This window comes from Pelophylax lessonae (assembly GCF_965119305.1).
Source record: "Pelophylax lessonae genome assembly, chromosome: 2".
In the NCBI taxonomy this organism is placed as follows: Eukaryota; Metazoa; Chordata; class Amphibia; order Anura; family Ranidae; genus Pelophylax; species Pelophylax lessonae.
The window spans coordinates 670,887,362-670,910,707 of record NC_138769.1 but is presented as its reverse complement, the minus strand read 5'-3'; the positions used below and the strand labels follow the sequence as shown (position 1 = coordinate 670,910,707).

The window sequence follows — 23,346 nt, the reverse complement described above, 5'->3', positions numbered from 1 at the left end:
AACAACAACCCCTAGACTGATCATTGACTGAGCCGGAAAGTAAAGTGTTAAGATTCTGTATGCAGTTTGTATCGGTAACCCAGGGGGACCTGAAAGGTGATAAATCCAGCAGCCCTCAAGGGGGAAGTGCTACATGTAGTAAATGATTTTGATCCGTGTTGTACATGTTTACAGGTAAGGCATTTGAGTTTTCTACATTGGAACATACCTTTTAGGTCGGAAAACGTTTGGTAGCGGCTCTTAGTGCTTATTTGAGATTGAATTCTGCTTAGGGATATCTTGCTCTTAATATTACGTGCTCTTCTGTATGTTATCTTGGGGATGTCAGAGATAGAGTTTTTTAGATGTGGGCCTTCTAGGAGGATTCCCCAGTGTTTCCCGGAAGATCTGTTCCGTCCTTTTATGTTGGGTTTGGAAGTGATGAATTTTGTGACTTGAGATTGCGAATCATTTTGTTTTTTGGTGGTGGGGAGATTTGTCAGGAAGGTGGAAAAAGCCTCTTGGACTAGGGAGGCTGGATATCCCTTTTCCAGAAATGTAGTAACAATGTTACATGGTTACATAGTTAGTCAGGTTGAAAAAAGACACAAGTCCATCCGGTTCAACCATAAAAAAAAAAAAAAAAAACCAGTATTGAAAACCCTACCATACAATCCCATATACACAATCCTATACCCACTGTTGATCCAAAGGAAGGCGATAATAAACCCCAGCAAAGCATGATCCAATTTGCTACAGCAGGGGAAAAAATTCCTTCCTGATCCCCCGAGAGGCAATCGGATATTCCCTGGATCAACTTTTCCTAAAAAAAAATTTTAGTACCCATTTATATTATGTACACCTAGGAAAGAATCCAGGCCTTTTTTAAAGCAATCTAGTGAGCTAGCCAGAACCACCTCTGGAGGGAGTCTATTCCACATTTTCACAGCTCTTATGGTGAAGAAACCTTTACATATTTGGAGACGAAATCTGTTTTCCTCTAGACGTAAAGAGTGCTTCCTTGTCCTAAATACTGAGCAAAGGGTCTGAATACTTAGGACCATGTGATATTTCAGTTTTTCTTTTTTAATAAATCTACAACAATGTCAACAATTCTGTGTTTTTCTGTCAGTATGGGGTGCTATGTGTACATTCATGAGGAAGAAGAATGAACTTAAATGATTTTAGCAAATGGCTGCAATATAACAAAGAGTGAAAAATTTAAGGGGGTCTGAATACTTTCCGTACCCACTGTATTTATACATGTTGATCATATCCCCCTCCTTAATGTCCTCTTCTCAAGAGAGAATAAATTCAGTTCCTCTAATTTTTTCTCATAGCTGCCTCTTATCAGTTTGGTTGCCCTTCTCTGCACTTTCTCCAGTTACCCAATATCCTTTTTAATAACTGGTGCCCAAAACTGAACTGTATATTCCAGATGAGGTCTTACTAATGATTTGTACAGGGGCAAAATTATACCTCCCTCTCTCTGGAGTCCATGGCTCTGTTAATACAAGAAAGGACTTTGCTTGCTTTGGAAACAGCAGCTTGGCATTGCATGCTATTATTAAGCTTATGATCTACCAGAACACCCAGATCCTTCTCCGCTATGGATTCCCCCAGTTCTACTCCACCTAGTATGTATGATGCATGCATATTCTTAGCCCCCAAGTGCATAACTTTACATTTATCAACATTAAACCATTTGCCACATAGTTGCCCAATGAAACAGTGCATTGGAGGTCAGATTGTAAGTTGGAGACATCCTGTAAAGAAGTTATTCCACTGCAAAGCTTGGTGTCATCTGCAAAGACTGAAATGGTACTTTTAATCCCAGACCCTATATCATTTATAAAGATATTAAAAAGTAAGGGTCCCAACACTGAACCTTGGGGTACACCACTGATAACTTTAGACCATTCAGAGTAAGAATCATTAACCACTACTCTCTGAATTCTATCTTTTTAGCCAATTTTCTATCCAATTACAAACCGATCTTTCCAAGCCTGTAGACTACCTTACACATTAGCCGTGTGTTGGGAACTGTGTCAAACGCTTTTGCAAAATCCAAGTATACTACGTCCACAGCCACCCCTCTGTCCAGGGTTTTACTTACCTCCTCATAAAAAGAAATCAGGTCTGTTTGACAACTTCTGTCTCTCATGAATCCATGCTGTCTGTTGCTTAAAATATTTTTTTCCAGCAAGAACTCATCTATGTGGTCTTTTAATAAACTCTCCAATATCTTCCCGACTATAGAAGTTGAACTAACAGGTCTATAGTTACTTGGCAAAGACTTTGATCCCTTTTTAAATATAGGCACCACATTGGCCCTACGCCAATCCAGTGGTACTATTCCAGTCCTTAACGAGTCCCTAAAAATTAGAAACAAAGGCTTAGAAATTACAGCGCTCAATGTATTAATGTAACAGATGGCCCTGTGATATGTAGTCCTCGTTACATGTACAGTTATGGTGGAGGCGGCAGAATTGGCTTTTCGGATGATATGTAGTCCTCGTTACATGTACAGTTATGGCGGAGGCGGCAGAATTGGCTTTTCGGAATATTGGAGATCCATCTGGGGTGGTGACAGCTTTGGAAATGAAGTAAAGAATTGCAGTGGATTTGATGTAGTTTTTAGCGTATATCTGAGTATTGGTGTGGCATAGTTCTAGATTCAGGAAAGCTAGGTGTGGGGGTCACAAACTGACATGAAGGATAACCCAAGCATGTTGGAGTTGCAGTATGAGACAAAGTCCTCTACCAGTGTGCGGGGCCGTCCCAGATGACGATAATATCATTGATGTATCTGCCGAAAAAAAAAAAAAAGGTCTGGAGAATGGGTTGTTGTGCCAAACGGATTGGTGTTCCCATAGACCCATGGTAAGGTTGGCAAAGCTTGGGACAAAATTTGCCCCCATGACTGTACTTTGAACTTGCAGGTAGTAGTAGCCATCAAATAGAAAGTAGTTATGGGTAAGGCAAAATTGTGTGGCTGATGTGTAAAATGTGATTCCTGCGCTATCTTGGAAGGGTTTCGCTAATCACCCTAATGCTGCTAGTACATTAACTGATACCAAATAAAACAGTTTAAACATATAGTGTGAAAGGGGGTTGTACTGCGCTTTAGGAATTTCTCAACCAGAAATTTAGATAAAAATATGGTTATATATTCACTCTTCTTAAATCACAAATACTAAAATCCTCCTTCCATTATTGATCCATAAAAAATAATAAAACAATATATGTATATTTCTTCAACAGTGAATTACCTTGATATTCATATCTTAAAGTGCTGATGTGACCATTTATCTGTATAGAGGGTGAGGAGGGTAGTGTACGTGCTCCAAAGTGATTATTGTGCATCAAATGATATCCGTATCTTTATACTGCTAATTACAAAAGTGCTAGTGTTCTAATTATAATAAATTATAAAGTACTTTTATCATATAAAGTGAACCAGTGCATAAATCAATATACCTCTGTGTATAGTGTTGAGATTGCTAATATTCCTGTTCTCATAAAATTCAATCATACAGTAAAAATAAATGTCTATAACATAATCTATATAAAACAAGTATTAATAGTGTCCAATAAAGCTTCTGTGCAAAACAAGCCAATATGATAATAGTGCTCCTTGGTGGATAAAACTCTTCCTCCACCTTTTAACTCTTCGTGTCCCAGATCTTTTCAGTGCAATCACTTCTAGGTGTTCTAAATGCTCACCTCAATGAGGTCAGTAATACACCAGTATCACTTGAACATTAATGGTTATGGTTATGGCTCCTTTGTTCCAACGCCGTCCACTCCCTCCTGAGGTGATCCTTGTGTCTCCTAGTTTTTTTCAGTCCTCTCTCCTGGGGATTCGTCAGCACCGATTTCTTATGGGGATTTCCTAGGGTCCTTCCTCGCTTTCTTAACGGTATGCACTGTGCCTTCAGGCTCATATAAATAATGGGACCATCATGGTGCAGTATATCAAACTTTTATTAGGATAAAATATATAGCCAACTCACATTTAAAACCGCTGCTGTCTGTGTAGAGTATTCGGGGATCTCCGTCCCGCTCCGTCACGTCACTTCCGGGTATTTCCTCCTACGCGTTACTACACGAATACCACGTGACTTCCTCAGGGAATTACCATACAAGGATGTGACGTGTTATTTATGTTGGCGGAGCCGGAACTGTTCCGGTCACCATTTTTAAAATTCTATATGGGCATATATCACGGCGGATGTCTAAGTCCCGCCATTTTACAATTTCTTTTGCCCATTATTCATTTTTAAAGAAGTGTATTACTTGATTTTGCTTTCATAAATTAGTAGTAGTAGTAGTAGTAGTACTGTCCAAGTGGGGATCTAGGGGTGGATGCTCAGGCTGGTGCTGGGGATTACGAGTATCGTGGTGTCCAGCCATATTGGAATGGGGACCCTGGTGGGGTGGTGGCTGTGTATGGGATAGACATCATATGACGTTGTCCCACTCTCTCAGTGCTTGCGTGCCGCCAGAGCGCGCAGCGATTGGCGGTGTGCTGTGTCCCTGGGACATAGCGCCTCACTGATCTTGGTAAAGAGCTGATGACGAGGCTCTTTACCCATGTGATCAGCTGTGTCCAATCACTGGTGATCATATGTAAACATGGAAATGCCGGTTATATGCATTCCTCTACTCACATTGACAGCGTGATAGTACTGCATATTATTCCCTACTCATCAGTGCCCTTCAGTGTCATCTCATCAGTGCCCATCAGTGCAGCCTATCAATGCAGTCTCATCAGTGCACATCAGTGAAGGAGAAAATCACGTATTTACAAAAAAATTTTAACAGAAACTAAGAAAAACTTTTTTTTTTTTCAAAATGTTTGGTCTTTTTTAATTTTTTTGTAAAAATTATAGATTGCTTTGCAATGAGTGCAAAGTGTTTTCCTGTTTGGATGAGATGGAAAGGTTGGGCAGTGATATCACACCCTCCACCTTGTCCAATCAGGAAATGCTTTACATTCATTGAGAAAATGTGAAGCCATCTCTGAATGGGGCCCTCGCTGGGCAGCCAACCTCCTGTGTTAGCAAGGCATTCGCTTGCCATGTGACCCAAAAACTAGTGGAGATCACTGGAGTAGCGGTGTCTACTCCAGTGATTTCCAGATTCTAGAGGGGCCCACAGGTATGGTATATATAAAGTTACATTGGTCCAAGCTGTGTCTATGGGTCTGTGTTCTCGCTAGCGGTGTCTACTCCATTGATTTCCATATTCTAGAGGAGCCCTACAGGTATGGTATATACACAGTTACATTGGTCCAAGCTGTGTCTATAGGTCTGTGTTCCTACTGGGGAGATTTATTCTCACTATTTGGCCTGGTTGTTATTTTTTCCTTTGGAAAAATCTTTTTATTGTTTTTTAACAAAGCATACATTAATACAAAACATACCAATCACTACCTAGTACACAAAACAATGTAGAAGGTGTACAGAGAAGGCATATCTTAATCTACAATATAGATCCACTCTGGCTTAGCCAGTGGAAAAACAAACAGAAATAGAACACAGTACCTCCACTGTAACGGTGTGGAATCAATGCAAGGCCTGGTGGTGATTATTATCAGCAGAACTGAAAGTGAGAAAAAGTACAAAAACTTTACATTTTCATCATACAAAGAACAAAAGGAAAATCCTGTTTGGGCGACAACTGCCTAGGAAAGATATTCCCTTACTTTTCAGAGATTGCCTTTCACGTTCTGTTGTTTTCCAGATATATAATTTTAAACCATTTTTGGTGCTGATGGAAGAGCTTATGTGTCAACAGCTATTCCTTGCTGCTTCATGCTACAGAGAAGGGCATTTCTTCAAATGTACACAATAGAAGAGAAGCAAAAAGCGCACTGGCATAGCATGATACGCAAAACACTTTTTTTTACTTAAGAATGAAAGTATTACATTCCCAAAGCAAGAAGGTGGTAGAGCATGTCACATAGGGTCCAAAGTGGGGATCAGGTCTATGGCCTTCAGTTGTCAGGTTCAGTCTATTCAGTGAACAGAATAAGTGGTAATTGTCCTGCTCAGGAATGCGCCAGGTATCATACTGTATGCTGTCACTACTTTGAAATTATGGCTTACATGCTCTCTATCCTGCTTTGTATGATAGTGCAATACTTTTATTTATTCACAAAAAAGTTTTAACCTATTACACTAAAGCCTCATGCACATTGGAGTAAAAAAATTGGCAGTTTTTTTTTTACTAATCTGAATATCCATGCATAGTTGTCTATGAAACAATGCACATAGCTGCTTTAAGATCAATGATAAATACAGAGCTGTAAGACAAAAAAAGAAAATGTTACATTGGAGTGCAGTAATTCACTGCATACTTGTGTTTACACATCTGTACCCATGTATACGCACGTACAGTACAACAATGGCTCATGTACGCGCATGATGTCTCTCTCTTTCCGGAGTCTATACCTCTTTTAGTACAAGAAAGTATTTTTCTACCTTAAAAACTGCAGCTTGGTATATTTCTAGCCCTCAAGTGCATAACTTTTATCAAGTTCATCTTCTAGCTCATCCAATAAAAAACAAAAAACAAAAAGAAAACACAACCATACAATCCTATATACACAATCCTATACCCAGAGTTGATCCAGAGGAAGGTGAAAAACCGCAACATAGCATGATCCAATTTGCTACAGCAGGGGAAAAAAATCCTTCCCGATCCCCCAAGAGGCAATATGATATTCCCTGGATTAACTTTACCTGTAAACATTAGTACCTGTTTATTTTATGTACACCTAGGAAAGAATCCAGGCCTTTTTTTGAGGAATCTACTGAGCTGGCCAGAACCACTCCTGGAGGGAGTCTATTCTACATTTGTGAAAAAACCTTTCCTTATGTGGATGAAATCTCTTTTCCTATAGATGTATAAAGTGCAGTGCCCCCTTGTCTTCTGTGATGACCTTAAAGTGAATAACTCAACACCAAGTTCACTATATGGACCCCTTATGTGTTTATATATGTTGATCACATCCCCCCTTATCTCCTCTTCCCAAGAGAGAATAAATTCAGTTACTTCAATCCTTCCTTATAGCTGAACTCCTCCATGCCTTTTATCAGTTTGGTTACTCTTCTCTGCACTTTCTCCAGTTCCCCGATATCCTTTTTGAGAACTGGCCCCCAAAAGTGAACAGCATATTCCAGGTGAGGTCTTACTAATGATTTGTACAGGGGCAAAACTATATCTCTCTCTTTGGAGTCTATACCTCTCTTAATACAAGAAAGGACTTTGCTTGCTTTGGAAACCGCAGCTTGGCATTGCATGCCATTACTCAGCTTATGCTCTACCAGAACACCCAGATCCTTCTCCACTATGGATCCCCCCCCTTGCACCCCCCCTACTATGTATAATGCATGCATATTCTTAGCCCCCTAGTGCATAACTTTACATTTATTAACATTAAACTTCATTTGCCACAATTAAATTAAATAGTGCATTGAGGTCGGCTTTTAAGTTAGAGATGTCCTGTAAGGACGGTATTCCAAACCAACACCATTCAGAGTATGAATCATTAATCACTCTCTGACAATGGTCTTTTATCCAGTTTTCTATCTATTTATATACTGCATTTTCTAGGCTTGTAGACTTTACATTACACGTTAGCCGTGTGGGGGGAACTGTGCCAAATGTTTTTGCAAAATCCAAGTATACTAGACCTGCAGCAACTCCTTTGTCTAAGTTGTTGTTTCCTTCTTAAAAGAAATCAGATTTACATGACAATTTCAGTCTTTTGTGAATCCATGCTGTCTATTGGCTAAAATATTGTTTTCTAGCAAAAACTATCCTATCTGGTCTTTTATTAAACTCTTAGGCTGACCATAGATGGATCGAAATTTGACCGGTTAAGCAGGGACCAGCTGAATTTCAAACATTCCATAGTCAGGCTGGTTGAACAGAAGTTGATCTCTCCATCGACTCCAGTACAACTAGCCTGTCTTTTTTTTGCCCAATCAGTACTATAGCTGGCAACCCTAATCATTGTATTCTGATGGTGGGGAATTCCCCCCACCATCAGAATACAGTAGCTAGGTGGGAGGGATTCCCCCTTTACCACACTCAGTATTGAAGGGGGAATCAAATCTTTTCTTTGTTTTTGTTTTTTTGTTGTCCAACCTGTCTGTAGTTACTTGGCCTGTAGTTAATTGTAGTGTAGTTAATCGGCTTAGGTTTAGTTATTCCAAGAGCCATAGCGACTTTACTTATCAGGTTCCAAAAGTTAAATTTTAGTGGCATTGTTGGCATTTAGTTGGCATTGCAAGAAAAATTGCTACTAAAATTGGTACTGCTACCCTGCCTTTTACATGGGCGTAGAAAGCAAATCCTTAGCCATAAGGCACCTATATGGGCTTCGTTTACTTCATGCTTCTGAATGATGTGGTGGGGAAGCATGGGCAAAGCACAATAATGTATACAGTACATTAGGGCTACCATCAATCTGCAAAGAGGGAAGATGACTTTACAGATCTTGAACCACCAAGCATCCATGACTTCTCTCTACAGCTACCCTACACCTTTTCTCTCTATGTCTTCTTCTTCTGGACTAACTCTAAAGTGTGAAAGGGTGACTAACTGACTACATTAGGCAAAAAATACAGTACAACACAAATAAGAAAGGTTGTACGTTGGTGCTGCTTTTCGCATCTCCCTATAGGGCTGTGTGATAAATATGGCCCTGCTAGGTCTATTACTAAGCGACATGTGCACATTAATCATAGTAAAATTATGAAAACAAATATTTGTACTTTTTTTTAAATGTTCAAATGCTTGTGCTCTTTATTTATTAGGATTACATAGATCAGTTTTACAGTGATATTCCTGTGAGGAAAAGAATGTCTAACCCAATGGAGGAAAAAATCAGGGCCATGCAGTCATTTTTTGGCCTTCAAGTCACTGGTAAAATAGACAAGGAGACAATGGAGGTTATGCTAAAACCCCGGTGTGGAGTGCCAGATGTGCACAGATTCAGCCACTTTCCAGGAAAACCAAAGTGGGAGAAGACAACGCTTACCTACAGGTATGTTAGTGGCAAAATGGCTCCGATTTGAGGCTGTGCAGTTGACGGATGGGCTGATGGTCTTCCATTTGCTGAAACCAAAATATTAAAAACATTTCCTATACACATACAGTACATATAATCTCACTATGGGGCTTGTGCTAAAGTGGATACAAAATCTCCAGCTGCAATGTGAAACTGAACTCTGGCCACAAATACTTTTCCTGTCAGGGGTACAGAGTCCACTTCACTGGGTCCCGAGATGTCACACAACTTTTTTGCGTACAACAGAATGTCACCAGCGCTGTCTTTTCCCCCCGCACGCACTGTTTTGGGCTTCGTACCTGTATCTTTCTGCCTGTCAGGGCCGCGGGATGAGTGCTGCGGAGTCCCCCCGGCGCCATCTTGACCGGCCGAGCCAGGGACAGAGCCGTCCTTCTGCTTGCTCCCACGGGTCATAGCAGCGCCCGATCTGGACATGCAGGGTGTCAGGAAGAGCCTAGGACAAGGGACAGTCCAGGGAGAGCAGCGGGCAAGGGATGGAGTGCAGCCGATCCAAGTCCGCCCAGGCGCCTCCGCGATCGGCCGCCCGCGGTAGGAAAGGCCGCGGCTTCCACCAGCGACTAGGCCTCAATCCGGATCTCCACAAAGTGCGGTCCTCCGCAAAAAATAAAGGCAGGATTCCTATGCAGGGATGATACCAAGCCTCCTGGAGGCGAGCTGGAGCCCGATGATTGCAGGCAGAGGCAGGATGGCAAGGGATTGGAAGCCAGCGGAGCGGAGCTCTACCCACGACCTGGGACCTCCGGATTGCAGGTACTCATCTGGGAGCAAAAGGCGTCGATGGACTCAGGGGGATCCCCTGAGAAGAAGCAGTCCACGGAATAGGGCAATCCGGCCGGGAAAAGGATCTATTTTAAGGATAAATGACGGGAGCTCCGTGAGCTGAGTCCACTCACATGCCCGGTCCGGCCACGCCCCCCCACAAATACTTTTCAACTGTGGGAAAAACAATATTTCAACAGTTGCTTTGTAAAAATGAAATGCCTCCATTGAGTGTTGTCCTGTATCTAGCTGCTGCTCCCTTTGGTTAAAAACATACTATCATGAATCCAGTCCACCACAGTAAGCAGCTTACTTCCGACACTGAAGCTTACTATTGCAGCTGCAGTAAAGTTCTTATAGCTGGTTGCTTGTTCTGTACTTTAGCGGTTTATAAAAGTTCTTCTTGTACTCTTTTCACAGACTACAATGTGTTCTGTGATCAAGAGAGTTGGTGGCATTCATCTGCTCCTTACCTCACATAACTTCCATCAGTGTGGAGGTCTAAGGAACTCTACAACACCCTTTATGAACTCCCCACTGACGTATATATATAATTTGTGCATTTTTCAGTTTTCCTTGAGTTTTGCTTTAATGGAGCTTTAAGAGAGTTAGGAGGCTAATGAAGGATTCAGGACACTTTTTTTTTTTCTTTTTTTAAATGCCACCTTTATTTTAGTGCACCACAAATGCAGGTACAAATCTGCAACTATTGCAATTATTATTATTCTGGAGGAAAAAAATAAAGTTCTTACTGTTAAGATGGTAGACACAGTAATCACAATTTTAAATGATCATATAAACCAGGAGTGCTCAACCTGTGGCCCATGGAGCCCCTTTAATGTGGCCCTTGACCTCACACTAAATGCAGGAGTTTTGGTGAGCTTTCAGAAAGTGCACCACACCTGCAAGATATAATAGAAATCTATGGCAAAGAGCCGCTAACCCAAAGGAAAGGTGCAGGTGCACTCAGCTGCACCCGCACTGCGGGTAAATGGCAGCGCATCAGTGTGAAAGCAGCCTTATAGGGGGCTCAGGACAGTAAGGGCTTGTTTACATTTGCAGTTTGGGGGGCTGTAAAACCTCATAGTTGAGACTTGTTTTTACCACACACCCCCAACCACTGACCTCACCCCTCCCTATCACTTGGACAGGAGGAGTGGCATATACAGGAACCGTATAAATGTAAATGGTGTTGCTCAAGTTCTCTAATGAATCAATACATACGTTAAATAACATCAATCAATAACCTGTGTTATACAATATCTCACAAAAGTGAGAACACCCCTCATATTTTTGTAAATATTTTATTATAACTTTTCATGTGACAACACTGAAGAAATGACACTTTGCTACAATGTAAAGTAATGAGTGTACAGCTTGTAAAACAGTGTAAACTTGCTGTTCCCTCAAAATAACTCAACACACAGCTATTAATGTCTAAACTGCTGGCAACAAAAGTGAGTACACTCCTAGGTGAAAATGTCCAAATTGGGCCCAAAGTGTCAATATTTTGTGTGGCCACCATTATTTTCCAGCACTGCCTTAACCCTCTTGGGCATGGAGTTCACCACACAGGTTGTCACTGGAGTTTTCTTCCACTCCTCCATGACGACATCACGGAGCTGGTGGATGTTAGAGACCTTTCTCTCCTCCACCTTCTGTTTAAGGATGCTCCGCAGATGCTCAGTAGGGTTTAGCTCTGGAGACATGCTTGGCCAGTCCATCACCTTTACCCTCAGATTCTTTAGCAAGGCAGTGGTTGTCTTGGAGGTGTTCGGGGTCGTTATCATGTTGGAATACTGCCCTGTGGTCCAGTCTCCGAAGGGAGGGGATCAGGCTCTGCTTCAGTATGTCACAGTACGTGTACACATTACATGTTGGCATTCATGGTTCCCCAGTGCTGGCAGCACTCCTGCAGCCCCAGACTATGACAATCCCACCACCATGCTTGACTGTAGGCAAGACACCCTTGTCTTTGTACTCCTCACCTAGTTGCCGCCACACACGCTTGATACCATCTGAACCAAATACGTTTATCTTGGTCTCATCAGACCAAGGGACATGGTTCCAGTAATCTATGTCCTTAGTCTGCAATTCATAAGCAAACTGTTTGTGGGCTTTCTTGTGCATCATCTTTAGAAGAGGCTTCCTTCTGGGACGACAGCCACGCAGACCAATTTGATGCAGTGTGCAGTGTATGGTCTGAGCACTGACAGGCTTACCCCCCACCCCTTCAACCTCTCCAGCAATGCTGGAAGCACTCATATGTCTATTTCCCAAAGACAACCTCTGGATATGACTCTGAGCACGTGCACTCAACATCTTTGGTCGACCATGGCAAGGCCTGTTCTGAGTGGAACCTTTCCTGGTAAACAAACCGCTGTATGATCCTGGCCACCGTGCTGCAGCTCAGTTCAGGGTCTTGGCAATCTTCTTCTAGCCTATGCTATCATGTAGAGCAACAATTCTTTTTTTCAGATTCTCAGAGAGTTCTTTGCCATGAGGTGCCATGTGTAACTTCCAGTGACCAGTATGAGAGAGTGAGAGTGAAAACACCAAATTTAACACTCCTGCTCCCCATTCATAACTGAGGCCTTGTAACACTAACGAGTCACATGACACCGGGGAGGGAAAGTGGCTAATTGGGCCCAATTTGGACATTTTCACTTAGGGGTGTACTCACTTTGGTTGCCAGCGGTTTAGACATTAATGGCTGTGTGTTATGTTATTTTGAGTAGACAGCAAATTCACACTGTTATACAAGCTGTACACTAACTACTTTACATTGTCATTTCTTCAGTGTTGTCACTAGGGATGATCGAACTTTTGAAAAGTTCGGTTCGACCAGAACACCCGAACTTCCCGAAAGTTCGGCCCAGATTTCAGAACCCCATTGAAATCAATGGGACCCGAACTTCGGTAATCAAAAAACACCATTTTGAAGCCCTAAAACCCAATAAATGCCCCTAAAAAGTGCCTAGGGTTCTGGGTCATGCCCCAGGGACTATTAATCACACAAAAAAAAGTTCTTAAAAATTGTCATTTTTGATAGAGAGCTAATTATTGAAAAAATGATTGAAAAAAAAACAAAATTCGATTTCTTTGGATTTGGTGTCTGGGGGGTGTAGAAAGTGTACCTGTGAAGTTTCAGCTCTGTAGCATGTCCAGAACCAGAAAAAAAAAGATTGTTTGTATTAGAATTGCAGTAGAGCAGGATAGTGGCTCCGCTATTTTCACACCCGGCCGTTTTTGTTGCAGGCGTTTATTGGGCTTTTTTGTGGACGTCTTTGGAGGCAGGCATAACATCTGAACTTCTGTGTAGGGGTATATATAAACACACACATATATGTATTTATACACATACACATATATAGGTGTGAAAGTAGCAGAACCCTATGCCTGCGCTAATGAAATTATATGCAGGCATAGGGCTTCGCTCCTATGACACCTATATGTGTGTATGTGTATAAATACATATAAGTGTGTGTGTATATATACCCCTATACAGAAGTTCAGATGTTATGCCTGCCTCCAAAGATGCCCAAAAAATGCCCAAAAAAACACCTGCAACAAAAACGCCCAGGTGTGTTGTTGCAGGCGTTTTTTTGGGTATTTTTTGGGCGTCTTTGGAGGCAGGCATAACATCTGAACTTCTGTATAGGGGTATATATACACACACACATATATGTATTTATACACATACACACATATAGGTGTGATAGGAGCGAAGCCCTATGCCTGCAAATAATTTCATTAGCGCAGGCATAGGGTTATGCTACTTTCACACCTATATATGTGTATGTGTATATACACATACATGTGTGTGTGTGTATATATACCCCTACACAGAAGTTCAGATGTTATGCCTGCCTCCAAAGTCGCCCAAAAAATGCCCAAAAAAACGCCTGCAACAAAAACGCCCAGGTGTGTTGTTGCAGGGGTTTTTTTCGGGCATTTTTTGGGCGTCTTTGGAGGCAGGCATAACATCTGAACTTCTGTATAGGGGTATATATACACACACACATATATGTATTTATACACATATAGGTGTGATAGGAGCGAAGCCCTGTGCCTGCAAATAATTCCATTAGCGCAGGCATAGGGTTCTGCTACTTTCACACCTATATATGTGTATGTGTATATATACACACATGTGTGTGTGTATATATATATATATACCCCTACACAGAAGTTCAGATGTTATGCCTGCCTCCAAAGACGCCCAAAAAATGCCCAAAAAAACGCCTGCAACAAAAACGCCCAGGTGTGTTGTTGCAGGGTTTTTTTTCGGGCATTTTTTGGGCGTCTTTGGAGGCAGGCATAACATCTGAACTTCTGTATAGGGGTATATATACACACACACATATATGTATTTATAAACATATAGGTGTGATAGGAGCAAAGCCCTGTGCCTGCAAATAATTTCATTAGTGCAGGCATAGGGTTCTGCTACTTTCACACCTATATATGTGTATGTGTATATATACACACACATGTGTGTGTGTATATATATACCCCTACACAGAAGTTCAGATGTCATGCCTGCCTACAAAGACGCCCAAAAATGCCCAAAAAACGCCTGCAACAAAAACGCCCAGGTGTGTTGTTGCAGGCATTTTTTTTGGGCATTTTTTGGGCGTCTTTGGAGGCAGGCATAACATCTGAACTTCTGTATAGGGGTATATATACACACACATATATATGTATTTATACACATACACACATATAGGTGTGATAGGAGCGAAGCCCTATGCCTGCACATAATTTCATTAGCACAGGCATATGGTTCTGCTACTTTCACACCTATATATGTGTATATATACATACATGTGTGTGTGTATATATACCCCTACACAGAAGTTCAGATGTCGTGCCTGCCTCCAAAGACGTCCACAAAAAAGCCCAATAAACACCTGCAACAAAAACGGCCAGGTGTGAAAGTAGCGAAGCCACTATCCTGCTCTACTGCAATTCTAATAGAAACAATCTTTTTTCTATGGCGGTCACCCTGACATGGAAGGGTTTGGTCACCCTGCCATAGCAGTCAGAGTCAGTTAACCCTACACTACACTACAGTCACCCTGACACTTAACACTTTCCCTACAGAAACTAGATTATTAAATCTAACTATAGTGGAAAATAGTACCCTAACTACACTAGATATCCCTTTCCTCACACTAATAATTGCTAAATGACACTTGAAGCAGGAGTAACAGAGCTGCTTCCACTCTCCTCCACATCCCTGAATTACAATGCTAGAGATTTGGCGGGGCTATCTTATATACTAGGGGGCGTATTCACTACTGATTGGCCTCTGGACCCCCTAGTCACTCCAATCACATTCCTAGCATCCTCCTGCCCCCTCAATTGGCTTTTACCGATGGTTCTGGTCCAATCACGGGCTTTTAAAGCCCAGTTCCTGTCCCATTGCATTTTGGTCGGTTCTGGTTGCCGAATTCCAAACTTTTTCAACAAAAAGTTCGGAATTCGGCCGAATTTCGAACAGTCAATGTTCGGGTCGAACCGATGGTCGACCCGAACCGTTCGATCATCCCTAGTTGTCACATGAAAAGATATAATAAAATATTTACAAAAATGCGAGGGGTGTACTCACTTTTGTGAGATACTGTATATCAAATATAGATCAGATAAATAAATCAGAAATGAATCACATTTACAGTGCATAGTAATAGTGCAGTCCATATTAGAGTGCATTTAGTATGTTAAAATGTATAATAGTTCATTCTCCAATGGTGGTATAACATGTGCAATCCACTTTCTTTAAAAAAATCAATTCCTGCGTGATAATGTGAAGACTATTGGTGTGCTACCACCTCCTTGTGACATCTATGTGCTCGCAGAACTCTCACCCTAATGAGTAATCAAGTGTGCCTTTTGATTGCAATAGGACAATGCTCCACCGATCTTGTCCTGGTCCTGCCAGATATATCTATGTAATCTGTGGTAATGGTCTCTTTAAGTCACAGTACACCAAAATTCAGAACCATTACATTTCATTGTTGCCCGCGACTGGTTACCAAATCTCTTAAGTGGCCCTTGCTCTTCAAAAGGTTGAGCACCCCTGACATGAACTATGCATTTGTATAGTACAGTTATCTAAATGTCTTTAATCTTTTTTTATTATTATTTTTTTTTTTTTTTTAGAATTGTCAACTACACACCAGATATCACCAAATTGGAGGTGGATTATGCTGTGGCTCATGCTCTGAGGCTATGGAGTGAGGTCACACCTTTGCAATTTATTCAGGCTTACAGTGGCGAAGCTGACATCATGATTTCATTTGGATCTAAATGTAAGAGCAGGGGAGTACCCATGCGAAGGGAAACTGGTCAATAAACCTTTTCTGTTAACAAGCATTTCCCATGAATGGATGATTTAGTGTTACATATACATATTAAGCATAATAGTATGTGATCCCTGTGCAGAATTGCTAAGCCCCTGTTTCATTGATGTTCCAGGCCTACAGACAATCAATTTACTACAGATTTCAAGAAACTACAAGCCAAAACTATGTTATGGGAAAATTAAAACTGTTAAACCATCATGTTTGCTATCTCTGCATTCATTTTGTGAATGAAGCCTCCTTTACAATAGAATAAGCAAATGATTTTGTCACAACCAAACTTCACCTTCACATTTTTAGTTGCCCTTTGATTTGATATGCCTTGATGTTTACAAGGTAAAATTGTTCTTATGTGTGGCCTCGTGTTTGCCACTAATGTGTGCCTTGGAACTTTATAGTGAACATCAAGCCAAAAACATTTTTTCTAGTTCTGGATAGGTTTGGGTTTTGGGTTTTTATTGATATTCAGGAGAGAGAGGTGTGTGTGTTCTATCTTTACCATGCATCTGAGAATCCATCTTTAGGAATATAAGAAACAGAATGTTCTCCACTGGGTAAGAGAAAAATATCTTTACATTTTGACAAGATGCATACTGACTGACATCTCTCTGCAGCCCATGGGGATTTCTTTCCATTTGATGGACCATTGGGCGTTTTGGCCCATGCTTTTGCACCAGGTCAAGATGTCGGTGGGGATACTCATTTTGATGAAGATGAGAATTGGACACTGAGTGGCAAAGGTGAGAGTAATCTCGTTCTTTTCCTAGTTGTAGTCACTAGTAAGATTGAGTAGGATATAATGTTTCAGGTTATGAATATTTATTTTACCCTGCATGGTCACTAGGCGGTGATGTGGTCTAGAGCATTAGTCACAAATCTTAGCCACTAAACTTTCAATTTTGAATCCCACAGACCACTAACATTAATTTACATGCCTTCTACACACATGCGCTCTAGTCAGCATTGGATCTCACCTCCTTATTCAGCCATGTGCTCGAACTTCATGTTCCCTCCCACAGTCTTTGATCAGTGATGCCATTGGAAGCCCCCTCCTTCTTCACCTCCCACTCTCTGCACTACTCCTAGTGCCTCCCTCTGAGTTCAGAGGAGCCAGAACTACAGAGGAGACATAATTTGACTGTCAGCGCACATTGGGAGGAACACTGGAAACAGCATTGGGTGGTATACACCTGCCACAATGTTGATTTGAGGCAGAACCCCTGGGAACCACATAAACGTTCTTGTGGACCACGGACCAAAGGTTGGCGACCCCTGGTCTAGAGAGGGCGATGAATATTTGGAGAAACTTTCTAGAATGGTTTTTGCCTCTCAGGACCTGCCTGGTGATGATGTGTGTATATCAGGGAAGAGTTTTGCTCCCCAGGCTTGCTGTGTGTAGAGGGAGTTGCTGAGAGAAACTAGGGGCCTGAGCTTGGGCCTAAAGAATCTGAACTAGCCTTTGCTAGACATGAAGGTGGCTGTCATTAGGCAGCATTTTCAGAAAAGTCTGCTATTGTTACGACTGTCCTGGGAAGCTTCGGGAGGGGAGGAGTTATATAGGGGGTCATCAATTCTGATTGGTTGCCAGGGTCCTTCCCCTATAGGTGGCTATATAACCCATATGTTAAGATTTATGGCTCTGTGTCCTGTGATGTACTTCAAGAAATGGATTTTAAAGTTAAGTATGAATAAAAAATGTATTTATTCCTGGTGTGGTTTGAAGTTATCATTATTCAATCAAAGCTGCATTTCTTTTCTTTGTAAAGTTCTAAAGGACACTGCAAACCCAAAGTTGCTAAAATTATCTCAAACAAAGCAAGAAAAAGAGAAAAGAGACTGTCTCTGATTGTTTATTATACACATTTTTCTATTATTTACTGTACAAAGATATACTGTACTTTAGAAACCTTGGTGATCTTAAATACCATACTCTACAAAAACCCTCCTGTATGCCCATTAAATAGCTGGTCATCATAATAATCAGTAATTAGATTGGTACAAAACCAAGTTATGATAAGGGCAACTGTATTTATGATGTATATACTCTAAATACATACATGTCTACATCCAATTATCCTTAGATCCAGTAAAGTAATACAAATGGTTATATATGCATTTGAAGCTTGCTAATGTACAGAAAAAAAAATTATTTGGACACACGGAGAGTATAATGCTACTCTTTCCTTAGCATTACACTTGAGTACTATCCCAGTGTAGTGTTTTATTTTTATTTTTTTCTTAGAGATTGTCTTACTTAACATTCTGCTAAAACTTGTGTATTAGTACTGCTTGGCCCTTTAGAAGAAAGGGATACACCCCAAAAGCTTGTCCTGAATTGTGAAATTTTATGCAAATACAAAAACACAAAAAGTATCACGGACAGTACTCAGTCACTTAGTATTCCATATCTTCCAGTAGGTGTCACTGTTCCATTATCATGGTAAATATGGATGGGCTCTGTGTTCGAGTCGAACATAAGTTCTACTTGAACATCAGCTGTTCGTGTGTTCACAGAACACACAAACAAATGGGGAGCTCAGCAGGAAGTTTGCCTGCCGATGAGCGCCCCATAATGCACTGAGCCATAGAAGTGCATTTTTTTGCTGATGATCGACCAAAGAATGCACCTGGCCTATATGCTTTGGCCAATCACAGCACAATGTTCTGTCAGAGCCATGATTGGCCAAAGACAGGGTGCCTTTGTCTAATCATGGCTCAGGGGCTAAGTCCACGCCCCACACTATATAAGGCTGCAGCTTACACAGCAGCCATGTATAGTGTGTTAAAAAGTAGAGATTAAGCAGGTAGTTAGTGGATAGTGAGTTCAGTCAGATTAGTGCAGTCAGTGTAGTATACAGGCATGCTCCACTCCAATGTATGGATATGTTGAAGTCCTGGGTCCCCTCTCAGTGCTCCCCAAGTTTTGTGTCCCTGTCACTTATAGTTTGGGAGCAGTGCCATGCCAAGCTGACCAATATTTCCTGTAGACATCAATGTTAAAGACAGGGAGCAGTGCCATGCCAAACTGACCAATATTTCCCATAGACGTCAATGTTAAAAACAGGGAGCAGTGCCATGCCAAGCTGACCAAGATCTCCTATAGATGCCAATGAGCACTGAAAGCTGAAAATTGGTCTGGGTAGGAAGGGGGCGAAAGTGCCCTGTATTTTAGTGGTTAAGGGGAACGCTCTGACAGAATAAAAAAAATTTAAAGGATAACTCCAGGCCAAATTAAAAAAAAACGTGGGGGTCCCCCCCCCAAAATCCAACCCAGACCCTTATTCGAGCATGCATTTGAGCATGCAGCTGGGCAGGCAAGGAAAGGGGGGGAGGATAGGGACAAGGGCCTCTTCCCGACAACTCTGGGCTGTGGTTGTCAGGGTTTGCGGGTGGGGGCTTATCGGAATCTTTGAGCCCCCCTTTACAACGCTCGCCGGACCCAAAAAATAGCAAAAAATTTAAAAACGCTTCCGCCTCTTAAGAGGCTTCCTGCCCTCTGCCCGATTCTCAGCTTTAACAGTTCTTTTATAGGCGAAGGGTGGGGCCACCCGGGTAGATCACCCAGTGGCACCGCCCCCTTCTGACCTCACATGACGTCACATGACGTCAGAAGGGCGCGGTGCCACCAGGTGACGTAACCGGGTAGCCCAGCCCACTGCCTATAAAAGAACTGTCAAAGCTGAGGATCGGGCAGAGGGCAGATAGCCTCTTAAGAGGCGGAAGTGTTTTTGCAGGCATCGTGATTGACGATGGATTTATGTCGAGGGACGCTATTTTTTTTTTCTTTTTAATCAAGGACTTGTCAAAAACTGTGTTCTGTGGTTTTTACTTTTTTACACTTTTTTTGTGAATGGGGAGGGGTACTATGTACCCGATACCCATTCACTTGGGGGGGGGGGCGGGATTTGGGGGCCTTCTTGTGAAAGGGGGCTTCCAGATTCCGATAAGCCCCCCACCCGAAGACCCCGACAACCACAGCCCAGGGTTGTCGGGGAGCCCCCTCTGCCCCAAAGCACCGGCTCCCCATGTTGAAGGCATGTGGCTCGCTCGCCCCTCCCCTTCCTGACCTGCCATGCTGCATGCTTGGATAAGGGTCTGGTATGGATCCTGAGAGAGATGGTCAGTCTGGGAAGACTGTGGAGAAGTTAGCCAGGAAGGCTAGTGAAAGGGGCAGCTGCAGCCAGGCGAGCTGGCAGTGCCTGAAGAGGTGGTGCTGGGATCAGTAGCCACATGGATGTAAGCTGGACACTGGACTTTGCTACACAACCAAGGGGCCTGGGGTCCCTGCTTGTAAAGGGCTTTTGCTTTAATCTGGCTGAGTGCTTTGGCAGATTCACTAAAAGTGACCCAGCTGAGTTTGTTTTGCAAGCAAGTGAGTGCTGGAGGAAGAAGAGGAGGAGTGTACATAGAGACTGTATATAGCTATATATAGGAAGCGTTGACCCTAAAGAGTTTTTCTGAAGTCAAGCGGGCATCCCATAATTTTCCCAATTTCTATCCAAGTTCTAATCCCTCAATAAATAACTAAAACAAAGCACTGGGCTGTTTCCTGACTCAAGTGTGCCTGTGAAGATACGGTATGCCTGGCTGTGCAGGGTGGGGGATCCAATTTCACCTGGGTCCCCTTAGAGGTGCACTAAAGGTAAAACAACAGATCTACTGCCAGGATCAACAGGCAATAACAATATACAGGGTGAGTTTTAGTTCGACTCGGGTTTTGGGAATGACTGGCACCAGATTGGCTAGGCACTGACAACTTCCTTCCAGGTTTGACCTAACATGGGTTTGGATTGAACCCAAGCTCACTCCTAAAACTATGTTACAAGAAATTCCAAAAAACAAAAACAGCTTTGTGAATGCTATTGACAGACTGCAGCATACATGTATTTTCTTTATTTTCCCATAGATTCACTTTAATGTTACAATATCTATTATTTCAAATGTCGTTTTCTTCTGTGTGCATCATGGTGTAATATCCAAAAAAGGAAAAAAAGCTTTATTAAATTAAAAGATGAGCATCAGCATTGAGTTTTGCTATCTCACAACAATATAAAAATTCCTCTTACATGGTATCCTTGTAAGAAGACTATATAGCTATATACTTGGGTTACATTTATGGGGCTACACAAATTACTTAAAAATTGCTTAGGAAAATTTACAGAAAAATGTTCTTTTTTTTTTTTTTAATGTTTTCCATTTATTTACCTAAACATAAACATGATCCATATTTGCTACCATATTAAACTTCTAGCTTTAATGGATATAAGAAACCATTAACTGGTTCATTGATTGTACTGTCAATCACCTGCTAAAACGTGAAGTACTGACTCAGGTTTGGGTGGATTGCCTCTTTCACATTCACATTTCTATTGCCCAAGCTTGCAAGTTTTATTGGAGAGGAGTGAGCAGACAACCCTGTACCTGGCATTATTTCGAGAGAAATATGAGTCTCTAGTTGAAAAAATCAAACCTGGGTAATCCATTTGTTCTCCAGTAATGACTTTTGTCTGCTGGCAAGATCAGACAATATTCATCTTACAGCTTTGGTTACTTTTATAACGTAATTAATCTTCCTGAGCAGGGCCGACTCCCTGCTTCAGCATTGAAAACGCCATTGATTAAAACAGTATTGAGATTGGGAAGGAAACTTGAAAAGGACAACTGCACACTGCAATAGGATACCAAAAGTAGACTTCTTTATAAAAAGCACAGGAATCCAGGGATATTGTTGTTAACGTGTTTCACACAGCATTGTGCCTAATCATAACCCTGTGTTTTTTATCTGTCTATATTAAAATAAAGAAGTCAACTTTTGGTATCCTATTGTGGTGTGTGGCTGTCCTCTTCAAGTTTCCTGTTCATCGCGGTGGCAAACCGAGCCAAGGCTTGTTGGGAGCACCTGTTGCTGTACTAATTTCCCTGTTTCACCTGGAGCGGTGATTCCTCTTCCTGCATTGAGATTGGGAGGTGTTTTCAACCACTGAAGCTCAGAAGCTGTTTTATGTGAGAGGGTTATGGTCCAGTTCCCCTATGTGCTGCCCCAGAGGGTATTTTATACCTTTGCTGTTTTTATTGCTGTATATTCAGTCCGGCTGTATCACAGTAATAATTAAGGAGGGTTCAGTTGGGATTTAACACCTTCATAAAGTTCAGGAAAGTCATTAAAACACCATGTATATGTACACATCTACCCATGACAACTACACGAGAACCTTAGAAGTTTATACCTACGTTTGATAAATAACCTTTTTTTTTTTTAATTGCAGGCACCAATATCTTCCTTGTTGCTCTTCATGAGCTGGGACATGCTCTAGGACTGGAGCACTCAAAAGACAAGCGTGCCATAATGTACCCCACCTTGCTTGATAATTCAGTTGTGGATCCAAGCAAGTTTAAACTCTTTTCGGATGATATTGCTGGAATCCAGGCTCTTTATGGTATGTTCTTTTATAGTAAACTTCAGTTTCTCTTTCGTTCATTGATGGACACAGCTCCAGAATCTTCTTAACCATTGGGTTATGCTGCCCCCTACAGGAATAGGACACTAGGCAGGAAAAAGCTTTACCACACCTATGGGGCAGTCCCAGGGGATATACTCCCACACTCTGCTATAGGCATTCAGTTTTTTTTTGCCTAGTCAGGAGTAAGGACCTAGTTCCTTGCTGGGATCTCTGGTGCTGACCACTTTTTCTTTTTACATAGAATTTTTTCCTCTTTTTATTATTTTGTTCTTGTGAGAGCTACAATTAACTGCTGGACTGGGCAACGGAATGGATATTCTAGATCCTTAAGGTCTTCCCAGTCCAGGCAGTGAGCGCGTGCAGGCCTCAGAACAGCGCTAGGTCGGACACGACATAGCCCCAATGGACAGGGGCTGACTTGCGAGTTAAACGTCTTGCGAGGGCACATACGACCTGGTCCCGGCCTGAGTCGCAGCGTGCCTTTTGGCCCGCAGCACCTCCATTCCGATGATGCGGTGGTCTGCCCAGAGCGGTGCCCACACGGTTCCATGGTGTGGTAGGTAGTGTCCCCCCCTCTCCCCTGGTGGTCTTTTGGGGTGGACATGGGCCCCTCCCTGGGATGGTTGGACCCCCGGTTCCCATTCCTTCCCCCCGCCCCTCTAAACAGTCACTGTGG

At 42.0% G+C, this 23,346-nt stretch overlaps 1 protein-coding gene across 1 annotated transcript in view; it reads left to right on the top strand.

Annotated features, from left to right (window-relative positions):
• LOC309545254 (stromelysin-1-like) overlaps positions 1-23,346 on the top strand; it is a 76,057-nt gene that overhangs the window by 5,492 nt on the left and 47,219 nt on the right. The window contains exons 2-5 of the mRNA XM_082244391.1: positions 8,811-9,040; positions 16,010-16,158; positions 16,824-16,949; positions 22,476-22,646. Of these exons, the coding sequence (XP_082100517.1) occupies positions 8,811-9,040; positions 16,010-16,158; positions 16,824-16,949; positions 22,476-22,646 (676 nt within the window). The remainder of the gene's footprint in view (positions 1-8,810; positions 9,041-16,009; positions 16,159-16,823; positions 16,950-22,475; positions 22,647-23,346) is intronic.